Raw genomic sequence first — 22,648 nt, 5'->3', positions numbered from 1 at the left:
ACAAAGCCCCTAAGGGCCTTCATCGAAACGAAGTTGATTCAGACGACCCGGAAAGGATGGGCTTCTAGAGAACATGCTCGGAACCAGCATGTTCGGAACGCAAGATTGAGCCTTGAGCTTCATTGCTTTCACATTTCGCGAGAATGTCGGCGTTGTTGGCATCGTGCTGGCAACGAGATACCCTGACCTGGTCGTTATAAAATCCCCTTCTCGTCGTGACCCCCGACATCTCTGTAAAAATCAACGGCAACCACAGCGGCGGTTTCGACTTTGCGGAAGTTACGTACCGAGCGCCCATAAACTGACCGAAAGTAACGCCAGCGGTCGACCACGTTCTGACTGCCTAGCTCCGGCCTCGAATTACCAAAAAGTGGAACCAAAGTGGGACATATGATTGGTCGTGGACCTTCCCCGCTTTTCCCCTCATCACTGCGATTGCGACCTCATACCTTTAAACGAATCATCATGCGACCCCTCACGGCCGATGCGCTGAACCCTGCAGTCCTGAATGTGCAGTACGCCGTACGAGGAGAGTTGGCCATCAGAGCAGAGGAGCTACGAGCGCAGTTGAAGGAGGACAACCATGGGCTCCCCTTTGACCGAGTAATTTCATCGAACATAGGGAACCCACAGCAAAAAGGACTGGATCAACCACCCATCACTTTTACTAGGCAGGTACGTGTGGAGACAGCGCTGGTGCCTTCACGCTGGGGGCTGACTTGTTGTGGTATGCAGGTTGCGGCGTTGATGGAATGGCCGGCGCTCGCAGAGATTGCGCCAGATGCCTTTCCAAAAGACGTGATTGCTCGGGCAAAAGAGCTGCAGGAGGAGATCGGCTCAATAGGCGCGTACTCGCACAGTCAAGGAGTGCCCTTCATCAGGCAGAATGTTGCAAAGTTCATCGAGGGTACGTCCATTGCTTTACTCTACTACTACGACTACATTACTTGACAGAGCGCGACGGGTACCCCTGCGACCCCAACCACATTTTCCTCACCGGCGGTGCCTCAGCAGGAGTCTCGCTCCTGATATCCATGCTAATCTCCGAGCCCAACAAGTCCGGTGTCCTGATCCCCATACCCCAGTACCCACTCTATACTGCTACTCTCGCCCAATTCAGTGGTGTCCCCCTTCCATACCATCTTGACGAAGCTGCTGATTGGGCAACATCAGTCCACGACATCGAGGCTGCGATCGAGAAGGCGCACCGCGAGGGCGTCACCGCTAAAGCACTGGTCATTATCAACCCAGGCAACCCCACCGGCGCACTGCTGGACGAGAAGACGCAGGTCGAATTAGTAAAGCTCTGCGAAAAGTACTCCCTCGTCCTGCTCGCCGATGAAGTCTACCAGATCAACCTCCACAAACCAACCACACATCCGTTCACATCCTTCAAGAAGATCGTCTCGCAAATCCAATCCCCCGTCCCCCTCGTGTCATTCCACTCGATCTCGAAGGGCGTGTCAGGCGAGTGTGGGCGCCGAGGAGGGTACTTTGAGTGCACGAACTTCCCGGTGGACATCCTTGCACTGATCTACAAGATGGTGTCTGTGGGGCTCTGCCCCCCTCTGTCGGGACAGATCGGTGTCGACTCGATGGTGCGTCCGCCGCAACCAGGGGACGAGTCGTACGAGCTTTGGAAGAAGGAGACAGACGAGATCCATGCTGCACTGGCGCATCGTACTGGCACGATGTCACAGCGCCTGAACGCTCTCCCCGGCGTGTCCTGCGTCGATTCGCCTGGCGCACTTTACCTGTATCCCCAGATTCGGCTGTCGGACAAGGCGATCGAGGCTGCGCGCGAGGCCGGAAAGGAACCGGATGCGTTCTACGCCCTCCAGCTTCTCCACGACACGGGGATTTGTGTCGTCCCCGGAAGCGGGTTCGGCCAGAAGGAGGGCGAGTGGCATTACAGGCTGACATGCCTTTGCCCCGGCGTGGATGAATACGTTGGGCAATTGGAGGCCTTTCATGCGAAGTTTGTGGAGAAGTACGGGGCTGCGAATTGAACACGCCATCATTAGCACAGCATTGTAATACTAATAGAAACCCCATCTCAGCATTACCCTTGCCTCGTACCAGCCGAAATAATGCGCACCCGCAAGATACCCGGCACCACGCGTCTATATCAGGAGTTCAGGGGCCCGCAGTAGGGGGCTTACTCACTCCGTCGGCCAGCCCGGAGAGTATCCTGAGAGCCGACTGACGTGGTGAATCTCCATCTTTAAATCAAATCATCAGACCCAATGGCTGCGCGCTGTTGTCAATCAAAACCCTAGAATTTACTGATTACCGTTCCAACTTCCCCCATCCTAATACCTATCCTACACACCATTTCCGAGCTAGCACTAGTTTGTGATGCAAACCGTGCTTCTCAAGGTTCTGGGGTCGGCGCTTTCTGCGCTCGGCGCATATGGGGTGTACAAGCTATTCAAGTTCGTGTATGGGGAGCTTACCTCGTCTTTGCGGTACCTGCCCGGACCCAAGAGCTCCAGCTGGATATATGGCAACTTCAGAGAGATATTCGATGCGGTGCGAATTTATGGCATGAATGTTGCGACGGGGGGGCTGATCGCTGCAGGCAACTCTTCACTAGGAGAACTCAGTGCTCCATGAGCAGTGGGTGAAAGAATACGGGCCTACGATCAAGTACAGGGGACTCTTCGGGGTACGTCGCTGGCTTACTTTATGTGTGTATCACTCACTGACAAGCTACATATGCCAGGTCACTCGTCTGTACACGACGGATCCCAAGGCTTTGAACCATATTCTCATGCATACGGATGTATATCAGAAACCAGAGATGACCCGTCATGCCTTGGGACGTGTGCTTGGTGAAGGTGAGACGCCCGGCGACCCGCAGCACTCGCTTCTCTGACATGGCTTCCAGGTGTACTCATTGTGGAAGGTACGTTGCACTCGTCCCACTTGCGACATGTAGCTTTATGTGTACGACACAGGCGAGAAACACAGAAGACAGGTACGCTGAACGTATTTCGCTCCAGTGGCGTTAGTGTCTCATTCGATCATGACCAGCGCAAGATCATGGTTGGTAGACTTTACTGCCGAGTGCTCGGGCGTTGAACGTTGACCGTCCGATCTAGAACCCGGCGTTTGGCCCCATTCAAGTACGCGATCTGACGGAGATATTCGTGCAAAAGGCTATCCAGCTGCGAGACGTCTGGGCCGCCGAGACAGCGAAAGAGGGATCAGCTCGGATTGATGTCTTGTCATGGCTAAGTCGGATGACGTTGGACGTCATTGGTCTTGCTGGTGAGTTGCTCTGTGACCATGAGTACGGAACGATTGTTTGATATCGTATGGGTGTAGGATTCAACTACATGTTCGACGCGCTAGTTGGAGAGCCCAATGAGTTGAACCAAGCATTCTCCACGATATTTCAAGCCAGCACAAAGTTTGAGGTGTTCCCGCTGCTTCAAGCCTTCTTCCCTCCTTTCCGTCTGATTGTACGTGCACCCTGCCCAGAGATTTCGCCGCTTGTCGACCGACCTTGCGTCCATACAGAAAACGCAGAGGGACCGACAGACTGAGGCTGCTCGAGAAGTCATGACGAGGATAGGAAACCAACTCCTGAAGTCGAGCAAAGAAGCCGTTGTCCAGGCTGAAAAGGATCACGTCAACGGCCTGCAATCTCGGAATCTACTTTCACTGTTAGTGAAAGCGAACACAGCAGCAAATATACCTGATTACCAAAGGCTGAGCGACGACGACGTGCTTGCCCGTGAGTCCTACTTACCGCAGATCGTTGAAAACGAAGCTGACAGGTTTACCCCAATCCTCAGAGGTCCCGACGTTCCTTGGTGCCGGTCACGAAACCACAAGGTGACAAGGGTTTCTTCCTCTCATTTTGATGCCCGCTGACTCAGTACGTACAAAGTACGGGAACGACGTGGGCCCTCTTCGCCCTCACTCAAAGTCCCGAAGTACAGAAAAAATTACGCGAAGAGTTGTTTGCCGTGCCTACGGACACGCCAACCATGGATGAACTGAACGCTCTTCCCTATCTCGACGCCGTGGTCCGGGAAACCATGCGTGTGCATGCCCCCGTGCCATCAACTGTCCGCGTCGCAGTAGCTGATGATGTTCTCCCGTTGAGCGTCCCGTTGACAGATTTGAAGGGTGTAACTCAGCAATCAGTACCGTAAGCCTCTTCCTCCTTCCCCTCCCAGTTGATTTACCAAACTCACACATCCTACGATATCGGCAGAATCAAGAAAGGACAATTGTTCATTGTTCCGATCGTTGCGATGAATAGATTGGTATCAGTATGGGGCGAGGATGCCTTTGAATTCAAGTATGTGTATCAGACATTCTTACTACTGATACTTGAACTGATCGGCGTTTGTCTCGTGATTTAGGCCAGAACGTTGGCAGTCACCGCCGGAGGCTGCCAGCGTCGTTCCAGGAATATGGAGTAACATGATGACGTTCCTTGGCGGTCCTCGAGCATGTATCGGTTGGAGATTCTCTATCGTAGAGTCAGTCTTCCTCTCATCTTCATTAAATCTATTCTTATCCTTCTGACGCTATACTTGCCTTCGTTCCCCTTCAATGTTTTCAGGATGAAAGCCTTGCTGTTCACCCTTGTGCGTTCATTCGAGTTCGAGCTCGCCGTTCCGTCAGAGGAAATTGGCAAGATCTCGTCCGTCGTGCAACGACCCATTTTGAAGAACGATAAAGAGGCAGGAAATGTAATGCCCTTAATCATTAAACCATATCAACGGGAGTGACGTTAACATCTAACGGATGGATATGTAGTCGGAATCTTTGCGTATTTATTCATCGTATATGGGCCGTATCTCACTTATGGATATAATACTGTCTGTTATATTGTTGTTAAACCTATTATTTGTGGTGAATGTTTGTTAACTGCTTATTGGCGCCAGGTCACTGCGGCTTGTCAAGCAAAGTCATTTCCCTGAACGGTGCTTTCACGCAATGTACATGCTCCCCCGAGTTGACCTTGTTACAAGACGGATGAACGTTGACTCCAATGCTCCTCAACACGCAGGCGCTGCGCTGCCAGTATTTCCCACACAGGACATCTCAGAAAAGGCCAAAAATAGATGTGAGCCTCGAGGATCAGGGTCTGAACCAATATAAAGCCAATGGTCGGTCGCACCCACGGATCACAGGCTTTGCACACTCCCAGCCAAACTGGTTCTTGCGGCGGCGTAGTTGGTGCTTTTGATGCCATAGAGAGTCGGTGCGCAACTTTGAACGGTATCGGTGAAAGGTGAGCCGCAACTTCCGATCGACTGTTTCTTCACTTCTCTCATCGCAGGACGATACAATTCCCTTAGAATTACAGCCTAGCAGCGCGATTTCACATACTATTTTGGAGCTGGAGCCAACGCCTAGTGACCGACACCTCTACTGTCGACCATGCATTGTCGGGACCACTACCTGGGCTTGAGCTTGGTCCTATTTTTCTCGTTTCTCCCCGCCTTTACCTATGGTCACGGATACGTCGCCTTTGTAACCGTCGACGGTACCACCTTCACAGAAAATGCCCCAAACGCACACCCTACGCCCGCAGCAACCCGTCAGATCAACGACGTCGGTCCGGTCAAGGGCGCATCCAATGCCCAACTCACCTGCGGACATACGCCGAATCCCGCAACACAATTCGCAGACCAGACGCTCAAAGTCAATCCTGGGTCACAAGTAGCATTTGACTGGAGAGGAGGGGATCTAAGCAAATGGCCTCACAATACGGGCCCGATGCTCACGTATATGGCAGACTGTGGGCAAGGAGGTTGCGAGAAGTTCGACGCTACGAAGGCGAAATGGTTTAAAATCCAACAAATTGGGAGAAAGACTGGAGGGAACAAGGAATGGGCACAACAAGACATTAGTGCGTCTTTTGACACTCATAACTGGGACTCGGGTTAACCCACTATCAGTGAATGGCGCTACCGCTATCGTGACTATTCCGAGTAACATCGCGCCGGGCAACTATCTCATACGGCATGAAATTATCGCATTGCATCTCGCTGTCACTGAAGGAGGCGCCGAGTTCTACCCATCCTGTACGCAAATCGCTATCTCCGGAAATGGCAACGGTCGACCGAAGTCTCAAGACTTTGTGAGCTTTCCTGGTGCTTACAAGGACGATGATCCTGGCATTTTCTTTCCTGAGGTATGTACGACGTTTAGAACGGACGTTAGTTACTGACTATTATGTCAGACATACAATACGAGTGCGACGTATATCTTCCCTGGCCCCGCGATCGCTTCATTCATTTCACCGTCTTCTGATTCTCCTTCAACATCGGGCTCAACGTCAACTCCTCCACGAAGTCTTCAAGGCTCCTGTCGTTTGAAGAAACGCTCCTCGACAACAACAGTGAATGCCGTCGTTAGACCTAGACACGTCAGTCGCATCATGAAGAGCTTGAGTTTTGGTTCGTTAAGCTGGCATTAAGGGCAAGGTATCAGGCGGGTTGTACACGTACTATTTATGAACCCTCACGACCTTTGTACGTTGTAAACGTAGGATGGATGCAAAGCTGAAATCTTGTTCCATATAGAAAATGTCGTTGGCCTTTGAGTCTCAGAACCACTATTCTAATTGGAAGCGTCGTGATAAACCCTCTTCTATAAGGACCATTCCAAGAGGAGAAGATAACGACAACAATGCCCTTGGTCGGTGGCCCATTACTACACAATCATCGTGAGAGGATTTAATGTGTGGCCATTACTACTTGCCTTTTCTGGAGATTGTGCGTTCGACTTCGGTGGCCACTTCGATTCTGACATTGTTCTCCCCCTTTCATCCACAGGGTTGGATTAAGGGCTACATTCACTGCAAAAGCAAGGTCTATATAAACCCCAGATGCCTGCTGAGCTCCTCACTCTTCCTCCCTCATACACCGCGTTGAACGCTAACAACTTGGAATATTTTCCTCAATTACAATGTACAACAACCAGTACGGTGAGTATAACTTCTACTCCTACTCGATAGACTCTCCAATTCTAACAACCACTTCCAGCAGATAGTTACATGTCGGAGCAGCAATATTCCGCCCCAACCGCTCGCCAGACGCGCCACAACGGTCTGCAGGCTGCTCAGCAAGCATTCCCTGGTTTATTCCCTGGAGGTCGCTCTGCACCAATCAATCCAAACTCTCAAGGTCAAGTCCCAGCTTACATGCGCCGTGCGCTGCCTCCCATCGTTGCTCTGGAAGACCATAAAAGCCGAGTCTTATCAGTAAGCCCTTTTCTTAGTTCCCATAGCTATGTACAACACTAACACTTTGTAATCTCTAAAGGTTGGAGACTTTGTGAGCGTCGCTAGGTTCAGCCGATCCAAGAAGACGTTCTACCCGGCTCGAATTGGCCAGATCAAGAATGTGGGCACCGACACGGTTCACTGCACCAGGACATTCGATGTACTTCACATCGACGAGTACACTCGTAAGTGCGAGGAGGATACCTACGAAATCTGGCGAGGTGATTCGATTGCTGCCCTGGACGGCGGCAACATGCAAGAGTTGGCAGCTCTTTACGCGAACGCGTCTAATGCTACTGCGCCGACCATGGGACCCGCTCATTCCAATGCCTCCAAGGCTCTAGCTACACCCTATGTTCGGGGTGAAATTCACTCTCCTTCCCGCAGGCGATAGATTCTGTAATAGGCTCTTTCCCCAAATAATTCAATGTCACTGTAACATTACACAATATCATGTATTACTTGGTCCTACGAGTTTGCTAAGCAAACGGAGAAACAGTCCAGAATTTTCGTACACGAAACGGTGGGGCCTTACTGCATGCAACTATGGACTACGTCCACTACATGTCCTTGACCAGCAGAATAAGCCCAGGCTCCCACAGAGCTCACCTTTCCGACTTCCACCTCACTAGCCAGATGGCTTAAGACACACATAAAGTTCATTCAGAGTCGCACAAACAATATAGCACACGAGGCATAGTAAGGGATATGTATATGCACGGACTTGTTGAGCCTTAGTCTGCTATCTTGCCAGCTGCTCAGCAAACATCACCCAATATCCCCTCCGCCGCATATTCAATCAGAGGCTGAGGTCGACGGGGACACATCCTAAAGCAACGAGTCCTTCTAGAAAACGACGATATTAGCTCAACTGCACCTTACGAATAATCGTGGTGCCTCACTGAAGGAGTTGTTGCTGCAGCAGAGCGCTTCGGAGGAGCTGTGTTTCGTGTCAGTGATTGTGCTCTTCAATGATTCCACTGTAAGACCCACCATCCTGAACCACCGAGGCCAATGCCTGTGATAGGGCTGCAAGTGACACCGACTAGACCAGTGACACTCCCAATAGGGAGTCCAATACCGGCAAGTAACGTAGTGATCGACGTGTCGGTAGCATCTCCACTGCTGTTGCAGCAGTCAAGAGAGCCAGTAGAGCACGAGCTGGCTGGCTCAGTCCGACGGGTCATCTTTGTCGGAGTGGCGACCGCGAGAGTTGCGAAAGCAGTAGCGATGAGGATGGCTTGTTTGAAGAACATGGTTGAGAGTTTGATATGTAGCTTGGGTTAGTCGACTGTAGGTTGACTGCTGAATCCTTGACGAGGGGGCAGGGCTTTTATATGTTTCTCTGACGCTTATTCCAAGCTTATTCCGACCTCTACAGGATCGTCATCAAGTGGAGTGCGATACTCTGTTGTATGTAGGGCTAGGCAACTGATAGATAGAACGGCCATCGTGGTGGAGGGGAAGTATATCAACTCGGCGAGAAGCAGATCGGACGAATGGTTGTCGTGGATATTAAAAGCACAGAAAGTTGATCCTCGATGGCACCGTGGAGCATGTTACGTGCGAACACAGTGCATTAACGGTGAAGTGAGGAGAGCTGTATACATTCAAAATAAAGTCTTAAATCAGCCGCACGCCAGAACGAGCTCAGAGGTATCAACGTTGTACTTGCCTATTGCGATGCTGAGTCTTCGCTGCCCCCTAAGGGAAAGAATTGTGATCCTGCCGTAAGTTGAAAACGATACCGCCCAGTCTAGATCACCGAAAACGCCACGCTACCAACACCGCAAACCTTCAATGAGGTGATTTGAATGAAAAGAAGAACACGCTCTCAACGCACACCGCGTCTATATTTGCGACGTCTGTCCACCAAAAGTTGGTGCCTTGGTCTGTGACCACAAATTGTAGTGTGTTTGAACGGGATGACAAAGAGTGTATGTAAATTAGAAGCAAATGGTGAAGGCAGTTGGGAGCAACCGCAAAGCGCACTCACGTTATACCAGTTGGCAGTTTCATAACGGCGACAAACGAATTCACTCCGTCTTCGTGCATTCCTGGGAGAGAAAACGGGTGCGAGGTACCGTGGAGCGACGCTGACAGCGTGGAACATGGGAGTACTGTACAACATTGTCAATTCAAGGGTTAAATATTTTAACTGAATGCAATCGGAATGGAGTGGCAGAAACCCCGCGCTGATAGAGGGACCCCAGGTTAGAACACCCATAGCTATTGGTAAGCCGGACAGACCACTACGAGACCAGAGAGATGAGGGTGTAAAGCTCCACAAAAGTGTGAATCCCGGACAATTAGTTGTGTACTGTCGCGGCAGGATACTTCGAGTGCATGCATACGCCAGCGAACAGCATGATAGAGTTTGATTCTGAGGCTCCTCGTGCACTGTAAGTAGATGTTGTCGGGTCGCGTGCGGTTTTCAGCTTTTCGTCGGCGACAGGACCGGTCGCGAGAAAGCAATCGTCCCTCAACAACTCAGTTTGAGGACGCGCAACAGCTACGGGTGAGAGCCAGATCAGCCTTATATGAAATCAACTAGACAACATGTACGCACGGTTTCAATTTTCGGAAGGATCCGTTTTGGGATCCAAAAGGTTTGATACGATGACACTCATTGAATGTTACCTGAACGGAAAGAATGAACCTTTGCCGCACGCGATGGGAGATGTTCTACATTGCTTGCCAAGTGAACTCGTCGCTGCAAAGATGTGTGTAACTGCCAGCACGCGGCGGCCCGGGAGTATAATTAGTAGGACGGATTGGGACCTGTTACATGTTATGCCCGTGACCGTTGACTTCTGCTCTCCTGGTCGCAACTCAACCCCAATAGCAGATGTACACCGTGGCAAAAAGTGAGTAGATCACTTTTCTCGGGTACGTATACGTATTGTGGTATAAGAGACGCTAAAAAAATACTTACCGCGAGACTAGTCGCTAGGCCATTCCACTCAGATTGCATAAGCCTCTTTGCGCCTTCGAAAACCACGCCGATGGCGGATTTTCCTGATCTTGATATCGTGTTCTTGTGGGTGGCTCGCGCATATGCTTGTGGTGTGCCAAGAGGCTTTGAACTTCCGGAGCCATCTTCTTTTCACAGCTTCGGAGATGGGTTTTTATCAGATAAAAGCAACGTGAAAGAACCTGTTGCTATCTGATAATCACTAGTGCCGGCTCCGGGCGTGTTCGCAGCTTGCTCGACGGCTGAAGCTGTAAATCGGCTGGACGTACTGAACAATCGACTCGGAGAAATGGCCAGCAACAAAAATTGTCTGAAACACTCTAGTATGTAGCACCCCGAGGGGCCTTCTGCGGTGGAAGGAATGAGGTCGGAAGAATTACCCATCGAGATTCAATTCCCAGTGCGACGATGAGGAGAAACGGCGCATGGCAAAGAATCAACTTCGAATATCCCTCGCCTATTTATTCATGAAATTCTGCGATGAAAATACGGAATTTTGAATCTTTACCCCCGCAATGCACCCCCCGTCCCTCACCGCTGCATCAATGCACACGATGCGCCAGCTCTTGCCCAAGATTCTCGGATCCGCTATATCCGCCCTCGGATTTTATGGAGTCTTCAAGTTGCTGGCTTTCTTGTATCATGAACTTACTTCCTCGGTCCGTCTCCTGCCTGGCCCTCCGAGCACTAGCTGGATATACGGGAACCTCAAGGAGATTTCCAACTTGGTGCGTGAATAGCCTGTGGCAGGTCCTGCTGGTTGCTAAATATCAATACAATGCTAGGAAGACTCGCGGCTTCACGAAGAGTGGGGAAGGGCTTACGGACATACGACGCAGTACAAGGGAATCCTCGGGGTGCGTAGTCGTGATGTCTTCCTGCCTCTTAAATCTCACCCTCACCCTACAATATAGATGGTTCGCATGTGCACGACGGATCCCAAAGCGGTAAACCACATCCTTATGCACCCAGACATATACCAGAAGCCGGCTGCGAACCGTCATGCTCTCGCTAGCATTCTTGGTGAAGGTGAGGATACTCAGTGATCGCCGCCACGAGAAGATGAGCTAACCTGGGTCCCAGGAAGCCTCCTCGTAGTCGAAGGTGTGTTAAACTACTCTACCGTCCAAAACATACGTCCTTATGATGAGCAGGTGGCAAGCATAAGACCCAGGTACAGCACTTCCCTTCGTTATGGCAATGAAGTTGATCTCACACCGTTGCTATCCATCCAAGCGCAAGACAATGGTTTGTGCATCCACCCTCCGAAGGCTCGTATGTTGACCATACAATAGAACCCTGCGTTTGGCCTCATCCAAACCCGATACTTGACGGAGATATTTATCGAAAAGGCGATTGAGCTCCGTGACGTTTGGGCTTCCCATATTGGAGAAAGTGGATCTGCTCAAATTGACGCATTATCGTGGATGAGCCGGACAGCGCTAGATGTCATCGGACTTGCTGGCATGTTATACTCTTCAGATGTTTGACCTTCTACTCACTGTATCGATGCACAGGCTTCAATTACAAATTCGACGCACTGATTGGCGAGCCTAATGAACTAAGCCAGGCCTTCTCGACGGTCTTTCAGACCAGTGTAAAGTTTGAAGTGTTCTCGCTACTCCAAAATTTCTTCCCCCCTTTACGGCTTATCGTAAGCGTACTCTGAATTTGCCCTGTTGCCACTCATTGATATCGTGCGCGACAGAAAACAAAGACAAGTCGCGACCGTCAAGCAGCACACGAAGTTATGTCGAGGATAGGATCTGAACTTCTCGCGTCGAGTAAGGCAGGCGTTGCTCTGGCAGAGAAGGATGGCATCGACAATGGGCTGCAGTCACGGAGCTTGCTTTCGTTGCTGGTGAAGGCTAATATGTCAGCAAGCGTACCCGATCACCAGAAGATGAGCGATGAAGATGTAATCGATCGTGAGCATGGATGTCTCGTAATGTCGAAGTTGATGCTGATTGGTCTGCTACTCTCACAGAGGTCGCAACATTCATTGCTGCCGGTCATGAAACTACTGGGTGAGGATGACTTTTCTGGGATAGAGTTACCAATTATTCACTACCGCTTAGTACGGGGACAACATGGGCACTCTTTGCCCTAACGCAAAATCTCAGAGTGCAAGCACAGCTACGCGAAGAGGTCCTCGGTGTCGTCACGGATACACCCTCCATGGAAGAGCTTAGCGCTCTACCGTACCTCGACGCCGTCATCCGAGAAACTATGCGACTCTATGCACCCTTGCCGTCAACTACAAGAGTGGCTGACGTTGATGATATTCTACCCTTATCCACTCCTTTGACGGATTCGAAAGGCGACGTCCACCGATCAATAGTGTAAGCGTCACTCGTTCAATAACAATCAATTCCCGCTCCTACGATCTATCCCATAGACTCAAGAAGGGCCAATGGGTCTCTATCCCTGTTCTAGCAATGAACCGTTCAAAGTCTATATGGGGCGAAGACGCTTGGGAATTCAAGTCTGTGTTACCTTCCATGCAGCTGGGAGCCTGGAAAATACTAACTGTTCAATTTTACTTGTAATATAGGCCAGAACGATGGCAGTCACCGCCAGACGCTGCACATGACATCCCAGGAATATGGGGAAATACATTGACGTTCATGGGTGGACCTCGGGCGTGTATAGGATGGCGCTTCGCTGTCACTGAGTCAGTCCCCGTTCACGCCTAATTTCGCAGCCTTCGTATTGACTCCTGTCTTATAGAATGAAAGCCCTCTTGTTTACACTTGTCCGGTCCTTCGAGCTCGAGCTGGCTGTCCCACCAGAGGAGATTGTGGGGAAGCTTTCGGCTGTTGTTTATAGACCGATGGTGAAGAGTAACAGGGAGGCGGGGAACGTGCTGCCGCTGATAATTAAGCCATATCAGCGGGCGTGATGTCGGTCACTTAAGGATAATCGTAATTCTGTATATTGCGGGCCTATAGAAGATCGGCACCACTACGTATATATAGCGAAAGTGCTTAAGCCTCAGGTTTGGTGCCCTTCGCGATGAATATCTTGGTAGGGAATTTATGGTACTTGGCCTTAGCTATGATATTCAACTCAAATTTGACGAGGCCAGCATCTTCGAAGACTTTTCGAATCGTTGGCTCGTCAAATCCATGTTTATGAGCGACGACGTGTTCGAAGTCAGCCTGTTTCTTCAAATCTTTGAAGTTGTCTGTGATATCGTCGACATCGAGCATGTCGTTGACCAGGAGAACGCCCCCAGGCTTCAAGAAGAATGCCAGGGTCTGCGTAGTCCCCGCAATGTCTTGGATATGGTGATATGCCATGCCGCACTAAGAACATTTTCAAGTGAGCAAGCATACTTACGGCGAAGGGTGTTCGAGTAGGTCACTTACGATAATGACATCGAACTTCAGGTTATCTAGCTCGCCTTCCACGCCTTTGAGATGGACGCAGACGGCTTTCATTTCATCAGGGGTAAGCCCCTGATTATTGACTCGCAGGTTGAACTCGTCGACGAGGCCTTGGCTGATATCGATCCCTACTATCTGCTTGGTGTACGGTGCAAGCTCCCTGGACACCATGCCTATTTTACGCGTCAGTTGGGCCAACTTCTTTGAAACTTTCTTATACACACCTATCCCACAGGCGAAGTCCATCATGACAGTCTTCTCTTCGTCGAATGGGTATGCGCCGAGGTACGCGGTTAACTGCCTGCTGGCAAGCTCTTTCGCAAAGGGATGCTGCTCGAATTTATGGACATTCTCGTCAAAATATTTAGCATTAGCAGCGGCGAAGTCGTGTTCCTCTTGGTGCTTGTGATCGTGGTCGTGGTCGTGAACGTGGCCGTGGCGAGAATGAGAATGCGGGCCATCAGACATAGCTAGCTCGATGGTGAGGGTGTCCGATGGGTACCAGAAAGTTTGGGGCAGAGGCCGACTTGAGGCAAGGGCTCTTATACTGTTGGCTGCCTGTAGCCCCTAATGGTCCCACAAATGCTAGCGAGGTGAGTGAATGCATGACTATGTTGACTGTTCGGGTACTGACTGGGGTGGTACTTAGCTTAATAATCAAATGAAGGAGTCATCATGCGCGTCTATTGGGCGTCACTCCCGCAGGCTGCACATCGTTGGCAGTTGCCCACAATGCACACTGCGGACTCCAGAGACTTCAAGCTTAAGCCTCAAGAGTTACAAGTCATAACAGAGGATGACTCTCACAGAAAACGGCGACGAGGCGCGGATATACAGTGCTTTCGACACGACCTACGTCCTTGCGACATTGACGGAAGTCCTCTTCCAAAGTACGAGGTATACGGTTGGCGATCATGCCCGTTTTCCAGATGAGGAATTATGCCCATGGGCCGTCACCTGTTGCGCGCCCCAGCCAGGAATACTGACTCAGGGAAGCTGCCTACGAACTGCCAATCGCGTGAGGTACTTTCCGCCATCTTTGTATGCAAAAAAGAGAATAAGGAAGTGTGCCAGGACAGATATATCTGCGACCGACCGCATCGAACACGAGGAGAAGTGAGCCAAGTGAATGGTAGGGACGGCGAGTGTACTCATAACCCGCGAGTCATAATAGACTCACGGCACCGCAATGTTTCCTCCGTCGGCGACTTGGAGCAACGTTACTGGATTGCCCACTTCGACGACAGCGAGCATGTCCGTTCTCGTCGGTCGAAAACGGGGTCCCGTCTCTATCGCCAACTCGCACTGGCTCGTGGATCTCTTCAGTCAGTCATGACGACATCTCGCTCGCACGAGGGTTCAAGGACTCAAGTTCGGTCGATTGCCTACCAGCGTAGTCTACAGGTGCATCTAGGTCAGAGTGGCAGCGTCGCCCCACCGTCGGGTATATTTATTGAGCTTCAGGTCCCGGTATATCGTAAGCCTAATACGCCATTTTGAATCGAGTGGAACTGGCGGCTGTCCATATCAACGGCGGAGTCGTTACGACAGCACGGAACAACGCACCCACAACTACCCGACGCAACCCAGCTGGAATCGCAACTTAGCTCCCTCCGCGGGTTGTTCGCTGTACCTCCACTCCGGCATCCGAGGAACCACGCGAGTCTATGCACATTTACCTTCGACTACTCAGGAACAACGGGTCCTTTGACCTTTGTTGAGTTGACGAAGAATGTCCTTTGGGATTAATACTCAAGTATGTTATGTTTATCTTTGATGCATCAAAGCAGCTAGAACACACTGACCGTACTCCTCATCAGTAATTTTGAACATTATATCACTCTCACGTACATATACAAGAACCTATACAACGACGACGGACTAATTAATGGACGTTCAGCCGGAATCGAGTTAAGCCTTAGGTTTGACTCCCTTCGCAATGAAAACCTTGCCGGGAAATGTATGGTGTTTCGCCTTGGACATGATATCCAATTGGAATTTGACCAGCCCGGCGTCTTCAAAGATTTTCCGAATTTCCGACTCTTCGAATCCATGTGTATGAGGCACGACGTCTTTGAAGTTAGCCTTCTTCTGCATCTCCATTAACATGGGCGGGATGACATCCATCTTGAGCCCGTCGTTGACCATGAGGACGCCCCCGGGCTTTAGGAAGAATGCCAGAGTTTGGGTAGTCTTTGCGACGTCGCTGATATGGTGGTATGCCATGCCGCACTAGCGAAGACGAAACAGTGGTGAGGGATTATTATTTCGGGTCCGAGGGGTCACTTACGACAATGACATCGAACTTCAGGTTGTCCAATTCGCCCTCTTCGCCCTTAAGCTGGACACAGACGGCTTTCAACTCGTCAGGGGTCAGCCCCTGATTCTTCACTCGCAAGTTGAACTCGTCGACGAGGCCTTGGCTGATATCAACCCCCACGATCTGCTTTGCGTAAGGGGCCATCTGCCTGGAGACCATGCCTAATTTATGCATCAGTAAAATGAATATCATGTGTACTCGACATGCATACCTATTCCGCAGGCGAAGTCCATCATGACGGTCTTCTCTCCGTCAAACGGGTATGCGCCGAGGTATGCGATGAACTGCCTCCCGGCGAACTCTTTCGCGAAAGGTTGATCCTCAAATTTGTCCACGTTCTCGTTGAAGTGCTTCGCATTCGCGGCGGCGAAGTCATGGCCATCGTTGTGCTCGTGCTCGTGGCCGTCGTTATGGTGAGAATGGGAGTGGGAGTGCGGGGCGTCAGACATGGTGAGCACCTTCAGGATGAGGTTCTCAGACGAGCACGAGAGATGGGGCTCGAATTGTTGATTCAACTAGCTTGAATTGTTGCTCTTATACTGTTGGAGGCTGCTAGTAGCCCCTGACGCATGTCGACTGTGGAGGTACTGACCGGGAAGGTACTCGGGAAAGAGGCTACCTCACTACTACGCGTCTATTTGGGCAACAGTCTTAGGATGGTAACTGGTTGACCATCGATAAATTGCAACGAGCCAATTAATTATCAATGGATGGTAGGATATGTATGATACATGGAGACGAAGCGTTGGAATATACATAGTATTGATACAAGTATTATGCCCATGATGGAACCCATTAGCCATTAAATACGCAGAACCCAAGTACTATACGGTCGTGAAACAAAACGATAGCAAAAATAACTATTAGCAAGATGAAGAGATGGTGTTAGCAATGATTCAGAGCGTTTGCACAATGATAGCAGTGTCGTCGATCCAAGCGGTATCCATATCAAGGGTAAGAACCCTGGAGACACTGAAGTGGTCGTCCCCACCCAGTGCCTCACGCAACAATCGCAGCGCCATGTTGTTCGATCCTCGTACGCTTACGTGCTTACCGGATGTCCACGAATCATCCGTAGCCCCCCCTCCGGTCAGCGCAGTCAGTCCGTGCGCCCACCGCCTCACGATCTCCTCCTCCTGAACTTCATCCTTGCACAAATCCGCGAATCCGTCGGAGGCGAGGATCAGGAATCGCGTCGGCGTGGCGGACAGGGAGTGCTGCAGCGAGTCGAGCCGCCGATACGTGATCTCGGGCGTCGACGAGATGTACGGCGGAGTCAGATTCCGCACGAGGAACTCCTCCCACGGCGCAGTGTCGTGGAACCCTGGCAGCAGGTTGTACAGAATTCGCCGGCTGAAGTCTGGGTGCTGTTTGAAGGGTATGTCACCCAGACCTATGTCGGCATGTCAACAAGGTGGAGAATGGAGAAGAAGCGGGGAGGACGGACATCGGAATGGAGCCAGAGCGCCGAGGACTCTGCGGTCTACAACACATTCAGGTTCGCCAGGGTGCTCCGCTCGAACCCGCGCAATCTCCTCGTCGTTCCCCCCGTTCTGCTCGCGCGTCAATCTCTCGACGGACCACGTCGACATCTTCTCGTCATACGTCACAAGCGCTTGATACCAGCGAACATCAATCGGCGCGTAAAGCAAGTATGGAACAGCAACGGCACTCACTAGCTTGACAGTCACCTAGCTGAGCTACCCATAGAGATGTGTGCTCTGGGTCGACGAGGGAGACTAGAGCGGTGGTGCCGTACATACAAAGCCTGGCCTTGCGATAGTTTGGGCCATGGTCGTTAATTATCCGCCGGATGTCAGCGTCCGTATAGTTCGCTAGATATTCAATGCTTCCCCCGAAGAGCCCCAGAACGTCCTGGGCTATAGCCTCGTCAAAAGCTTCTATTGAGCGGGTGAATAGGTTACTGATGAATTCTGGCGTGGAAGTTTGTGGCTCGCCCGGTCGAAATGCACCGGTCAGAAACTCGGACACGATGATAGGAAGGTGGTGCGACACGTGTTCCACCGTTACATCTCCTAGATGACCTATAAACCTGGTATGTTAGCTACGAGCCATCGCGACCAACTTTGGAAAATGGCTGGAAAAGATTCATGGCGTAGAGCATTTGGCTCACACAGCAACGTCCATTCCCTATGGCTCTAGCGCACGTAATTACGCGGCGAATGTGCTCTTGTAGGCCATGTCTCCTTCTTCGGCCTTCCCTCTTTCATTCAAAGGCAGGCTCCGCGTAGAATTCGAGAACACCGAGTCTCTCACGTTCCCCCCCACTGATGATACCGAAAGACACTCACCATCAAAGACACCAGTGAAAACCCACTTCTTGCCATGGATATCCAGCTCCCTCGAAACGTACCGGTCCTGCGTACGCGTTCTGTGACATGGCTGAAAGTTCAGACTGTCCGCCCTAAATCCCCCATCAAAGTACGAGGTCTGCGGTTTTGCGAGCATGCTCAATTCCCGCCAGACCTGATCGTTCTCGAGAATCTGATATGCTCGTGGCCAGGGACCATCTTCTGCGTCGCATCTCGAGCCGGGAATGTCGTCCGCGAACGCCCAAGCGTATGAGGTGCGTTCCACCAGCATGGTGCGCAAAAAGCGAAAAAGAAAGTGGAACTGCAGCTTGGCGAACACCTTCCCGGTGAAGAGCCACAGTGAACTATGATGGGGGGAGCACAATTAGCAATCCTTTGTACCCGGGGTTTAATAATCCGAGAATCAAGATACCTATAACTTTAAGGACAGGAAGAACGCGCGACTGGCCCTGACTAGTCAACAGCTGTGAAATAAAAGTAATACCTCCGGCGGCTGATATCTAATCAACGGACGATGAGACACGTGAACCCACAGTCAATGCAAGGCAATGGCAGATCCGGGCATACTTGCGACACGATGTAACTGAAATCAATCCTTAACTTGGTTGTCTGAGGCTAGAAAGCCCGGATGGTGGAAACGAACCGGGGGATGTGATGCGTGATGCGATAATCGCTATGATACATTGCACGGAATCAAATGGTATGCTAGTAAGAATCCAGTAATGAGCTGTAACAGTCTATGATATATGCAGGGTACTAGTAACAATGAATGAGGGCTATATTAGAGGCACAAATTGTCCATGATAGTCATAATGGTTCGGATAGATGTGGATGCTCCGGACATGAGACGCTGGCACTTGGCAGCTACGCTCCCAGGTATAGCAAGGAACGCCGGGGGGAGCGGTTGTCGTGCAGTTCATTTGCGGAAGGGGTTGTTGGACGAACCAGTTGCCACCGGCTGTATCCAGTACGATCCTTGCGTAGCAGGTGGCGATGTTGCCAGCACAGGCTTCATGGCCGTGGCATAGACCTGTGCTTCAGTCGGGACAGGTGGTATGTCTGAGTCCTTCTCAACGCGAGGTCCATTCGAGCGATACATATACGAACTGTAGGTGCTCGTGGACATGCGAGCTGAAGCACGGTAGTCTTTGACGGGCTGTCGAACGTCCGGAGATCGGCGGGGTATTCCCGTTGCCTCCGAGTAAAGAGAATTCGCGGCAAGATGGCTTCTACGGCGCCCACTACTCGCATGGGGGTCAGATGATGAGCCTCCACTAGGTCCACCGGGAGTCGGATCACCATAAGAATCGATGAGCTTCTCAAGATCGTGGTCACGTCGCGCTTCCTCAGCCTGGCGTAGCTTCAGTAGCTTGATGTCCTCGCTCTCTGGTATTACGCGTCGGCTGGGGCGGTGTCCGAATAACCTCTCCCCGAACCTCACGAGCCTCCACTTCCAACTGTTTCGGTCATCGAGTTTTTTCGACTGCGCGAACATCGCTGTGCGCTTCGCTCGCTGTTTGCGCGCATGACGTCTCCACAGCATCAGCACAAGGACGAAGATGAACGCGCAGCCCAGCGCCATCAACAGGATCTGCCACCACTCTAGAGGCCTTCTCGTCTCGTTTTCGATCACAGTTGGGTTGGTGAGCCCAGTGATCGACGGGAGTGGCGCTGGGGTACTCGTCCCGCTGGGCTGGGGAACCGCCACAAGCTCCGAGAGACAGATGCCTAATCCAGGGATAACGTTCGATGATCCGTTGCAATTCGCCGAGATACACGTCCCTCTTTGAAGAACCTGCGTGGAACTTGAGCACGCTAGACATTTGCTCGGACCGGCGCCGGAGCAACTTGAGCAGCTGGAATCGCACGAGATACAGGATGATGTGGTCTTATCGAAGAATTGGGAGCGACTGCAGGTGGGTAGGCATCGACCATTGGTGAGAACGGGGCGTTCGGGTGGGCATGAGGAGCATTGGTTGAAGGAAGAACCCGAGCAGGTGAGGCAATCGGGGTGACATGTCAGGCAGGAGCCAGATGAGCTGAATCTGTTCGAAGGGCACGCAGAGACGCATTTGCCATCCGAGGCCAGCTGATTACCACTACAGGTCAAGCAGAAGTCTGCGGCACCAGAGCAAGTACTACAAGAGGCGTCACACCCTGAACAAAACACGTTAGATTGGGACAAGCTAAATGAAATCGGAGACCTCACGTGTGCAGGTCAAGTTATCCTGGGGTGAAACGAAGAAACCAGTAGGGCAACTCGCAACACATTCTCCATCTGATAACACAAATCCGGGAAGGCACCCGGTACACTGACGTTGACTAGCGGTGGACGCAATACTGAAGTTCGGAATTTTGCAGGTAGTACACTTGGCTCCGCAAGCTAGTCAGAGCACCGGTTAGCGTATGTTAAAAAAGGCTAATAAAGGAAGACTTACTATCACATTCAAATTTGTTATTATCTGCGATCATTTTAGAACCCTGGCAGACGCCATCGCTGTTTGCCGAAACGCAGGCACCATTAAGCAAATATTGTCCAGACACGCAAATAGCACAGTCGTTTGACGAGGGACCGGTGCACGATTGACACGAAGGCGAGCAGAGAGCACAGTTGGTTCCATCATTGAAGCTGCGCAAGGGACACACGTCTCCGGAAGGAATAGGCGTTTGCACTGGGTTGCACTTTGTTGGATCGTTGGCGTCTTTCGTGAAACCAGTCTTGCAGGTTAAACATGCACCTGTACCGTCGGCACATTGAGTGCAGCCAGCTTGGCAGACTAGGAGGAGTGTTAGTCACGACGTACACTGTGGAGTGAGTTCAAATACCCACCTTTACAGTCGCTAGTGCTTGTGAGGAAGAAGCCAGCTGAACACTTGGCACACGCAGTTCCGTTGTCTGCGTTCGTCCAGCCGTCATTGCATGCGCACTGTCCGTCTGAGCCACAGATACCATTGAGGCAATTGCACGTCGAGGGAGCGTTACTGGGAAGCAAAGGGGTAAGGCACCGACCGGTCCCGGACACCCCTTCGTCGCAAGATGTGCAACCTGTTGGACACGCCTGACAAGTCGGTCCGAAGAAACCAGGCGCGCAGGATTCACAAGCAGAACCAGTGAATCCGCTGGGGCAAGCACAAGTGCCTGATGCAGAGCAAACACCCGTCCCTGCACATGGCGGGGAGCAAGCCGAAGACTGGAGGTCCAGAAGGGCAAGTGAACCTAAGGCGTCCGCGGGGAGTTGCGTGACATCCGGGACAGTGTCCCAGAATACAATGCGTTCTTCGGAAGAGGATCGGATGGACGCCCAAACGTTCGTCGAGATGGCGAAAGATTTGGCTGCCAATGGCACGGAGGAGTTTGCGATGGAGGATGATGGGAGCTGAGAAAAAGCGGCCGGGCCGCTGAAGCGTATGTCAGAGTAAATGGCAAGACCCGGCTCAAGGGCCAAGTTCAAAGGCAGGGAAATAGACGAAGACGAAGATTCAAAGCCAGGGGATGACGTGAGCGAAGCTGACGGTGCGGTGAGGAGATTGTGCAGGAGCTGAGGGTTCGTTAAAGACGTGTACTGGCCGGGCAGCAGGTGAATGCTGGTTGGCGCCCCAGGTGCTGAAATCGTTGCACCAACTAGCAGGCAGAATCGTCAGTTTCTGTGCCACAACATTAGGACAAAGCCAGCGCACTCGTTATGTTCGTCAAACCCTGCAAGCATTGCCCAGCAATACAAACTACAGTCGAAGAAGATTGTGCGACTATTTCACAGGTTCAGCACGATTCTGCACAGGCAGCAACGAAAAGAGCTCACCAACAGACGCACTCAGCAAAGAAATTACGAAGAGAAGGCTCGAAAGCATTTCGAGAACGAAGAAAACGAACGTCGTGGTGGCGGTTTAAGAAGAAACTGCGTCTGCAAAGTCGTCGGCAGAGCAGAATTGGGGATGTGCGCCATGGACCCTCGTTGCCTTTCTATTGTGGACGAAATAATGGAAATGATAAATCGAGAACAATAGACAATGTCGAACAAGGGCGGTTATTTGGCTGCGCACCAGTGGACAAACAACCCCATTGTCCATATTTGGTTGAATCGGCGATCTGATCGTGATCGAAGTACTGATCGGGTGCGATTTTCCTTAGACGCCCAAGGCAACCACACCCAAGAACTCCAACGTATCAACAACAAAGTCGCGCACCTTGAACACCTCTTTGTCATGTGATCGCTCCGATGGTGCGTTCGCAAAACGGCACTCAGTGTATGGGTTTCCCTGAGATGCGGCTGCATCGGTGTTGCCATGAGGCAAGCGGTTGGCGCTGTAAGCGGTGCAATCTGTAACAGATAACAACCGTATATAGACTTCGAGCATCTAGCACATCGACTCTATCTT

The 22,648-nt window shown here is 51.3% G+C and overlaps 10 protein-coding genes across 10 annotated transcripts; 5 read left to right on the top strand and 5 right to left on the bottom strand.

Annotated features, from left to right (window-relative positions):
* Positions 1-465: 465 nt before the first annotated feature.
* Positions 466-2,009, top strand: PC9H_001575 (uncharacterized protein; the record flags this gene model as incomplete). The annotated part of the gene is made up of 3 exons (XM_036771225.1): positions 466-675; positions 736-907; positions 955-2,009. 3 exons carry the CDS (start codon positions 466-468, stop codon positions 2,007-2,009), a joined length of 1,437 nt encoding a protein of 478 aa, XP_036637070.1.
* A 349-nt stretch (positions 2,010-2,358) lies between these two features.
* On the top strand, positions 2,359-4,751 carry PC9H_001574 (uncharacterized protein; the record flags this gene model as incomplete). The annotated part of the gene is made up of 14 exons (XM_036771224.1): positions 2,359-2,532; positions 2,597-2,668; positions 2,726-2,840; positions 2,891-2,908; positions 2,961-2,980; positions 3,037-3,048; positions 3,105-3,273; positions 3,331-3,467; positions 3,526-3,742; positions 3,804-3,843; positions 3,899-4,162; positions 4,229-4,315; positions 4,380-4,499; positions 4,583-4,751. 14 exons carry the CDS (start codon positions 2,359-2,361, stop codon positions 4,749-4,751), a joined length of 1,614 nt encoding a protein of 537 aa, XP_036637069.1.
* Positions 4,752-5,406: 655 nt separating this feature from the next.
* Positions 5,407-6,448, top strand: PC9H_001573 (uncharacterized protein; the record flags this gene model as incomplete). Its single annotated transcript, XM_036771223.1, has 3 exons — positions 5,407-5,878; positions 5,928-6,163; positions 6,212-6,448. The coding sequence occupies 3 exons, from the start codon at positions 5,407-5,409 to the stop codon at positions 6,446-6,448; spliced, it is 945 nt and encodes a 314-aa protein (XP_036637068.1).
* Positions 6,449-6,939: 491 nt separating this feature from the next.
* On the top strand, positions 6,940-7,649 carry PC9H_001572 (uncharacterized protein; the record flags this gene model as incomplete). The annotated part of the gene is made up of 3 exons (XM_036771222.1): positions 6,940-6,958; positions 7,017-7,234; positions 7,296-7,649. 3 exons carry the CDS (start codon positions 6,940-6,942, stop codon positions 7,647-7,649), a joined length of 591 nt encoding a protein of 196 aa, XP_036637067.1.
* Positions 7,650-8,054: 405 nt separating this feature from the next.
* PC9H_001571 (uncharacterized protein) lies at positions 8,055-8,511 on the bottom strand (the record flags this gene model as incomplete). Its single annotated transcript, XM_036771221.1, has 3 exons — positions 8,055-8,101; positions 8,158-8,195; positions 8,249-8,511. 3 exons carry the CDS (start codon positions 8,509-8,511, stop codon positions 8,055-8,057), a joined length of 348 nt encoding a protein of 115 aa, XP_036637066.1.
* A 2,233-nt stretch (positions 8,512-10,744) lies between these two features.
* On the top strand, positions 10,745-13,131 carry PC9H_001570 (uncharacterized protein; the record flags this gene model as incomplete). The annotated part of the gene is made up of 14 exons (XM_036771220.1): positions 10,745-10,957; positions 11,015-11,086; positions 11,144-11,258; positions 11,313-11,333; positions 11,384-11,403; positions 11,466-11,477; positions 11,525-11,693; positions 11,747-11,883; positions 11,938-12,157; positions 12,217-12,256; positions 12,308-12,571; positions 12,628-12,714; positions 12,784-12,903; positions 12,960-13,131. The coding sequence occupies 14 exons, from the start codon at positions 10,745-10,747 to the stop codon at positions 13,129-13,131; spliced, it is 1,662 nt and encodes a 553-aa protein (XP_036637065.1).
* An 85-nt stretch (positions 13,132-13,216) lies between these two features.
* Positions 13,217-14,086, bottom strand: PC9H_001569 (uncharacterized protein; the record flags this gene model as incomplete). Its single annotated transcript, XM_036771219.1, has 3 exons — positions 13,217-13,537; positions 13,601-13,791; positions 13,843-14,086. 3 exons carry the CDS (start codon positions 14,084-14,086, stop codon positions 13,217-13,219), a joined length of 756 nt encoding a protein of 251 aa, XP_036637064.1.
* A 1,443-nt stretch (positions 14,087-15,529) lies between these two features.
* PC9H_001568 (uncharacterized protein) lies at positions 15,530-16,387 on the bottom strand (the record flags this gene model as incomplete). The annotated part of the gene is made up of 3 exons (XM_036771218.1): positions 15,530-15,850; positions 15,909-16,099; positions 16,150-16,387. 3 exons carry the CDS (start codon positions 16,385-16,387, stop codon positions 15,530-15,532), a joined length of 750 nt encoding a protein of 249 aa, XP_036637063.1.
* A 447-nt stretch (positions 16,388-16,834) lies between these two features.
* Positions 16,835-18,542, bottom strand: PC9H_001567 (uncharacterized protein; the record flags this gene model as incomplete). Its single annotated transcript, XM_036771217.1, has 4 exons — positions 16,835-17,331; positions 17,386-17,553; positions 17,615-17,983; positions 18,251-18,542. 4 exons carry the CDS (start codon positions 18,540-18,542, stop codon positions 16,835-16,837), a joined length of 1,326 nt encoding a protein of 441 aa, XP_036637062.1.
* A 645-nt stretch (positions 18,543-19,187) lies between these two features.
* On the bottom strand, positions 19,188-22,120 carry PC9H_001566 (uncharacterized protein; the record flags this gene model as incomplete). The annotated part of the gene is made up of 7 exons (XM_036771216.1): positions 19,188-19,999; positions 20,414-20,428; positions 20,481-20,654; positions 20,710-21,048; positions 21,102-21,893; positions 21,950-22,018; positions 22,072-22,120. 7 exons carry the CDS (start codon positions 22,118-22,120, stop codon positions 19,188-19,190), a joined length of 2,250 nt encoding a protein of 749 aa, XP_036637061.1.
* Positions 22,121-22,648: the final 528 nt, after the last annotated feature.

The sequence above is a fragment of the Pleurotus ostreatus genome (assembly GCF_014466165.1).
Source record: "Pleurotus ostreatus strain PC9 chromosome Unknown scaffold_1, whole genome shotgun sequence".
In the NCBI taxonomy this organism is placed as follows: Eukaryota; Fungi; Basidiomycota; class Agaricomycetes; order Agaricales; family Pleurotaceae; genus Pleurotus; species Pleurotus ostreatus.
This window is presented reverse-complemented; position numbering and strand designations above follow the sequence as displayed.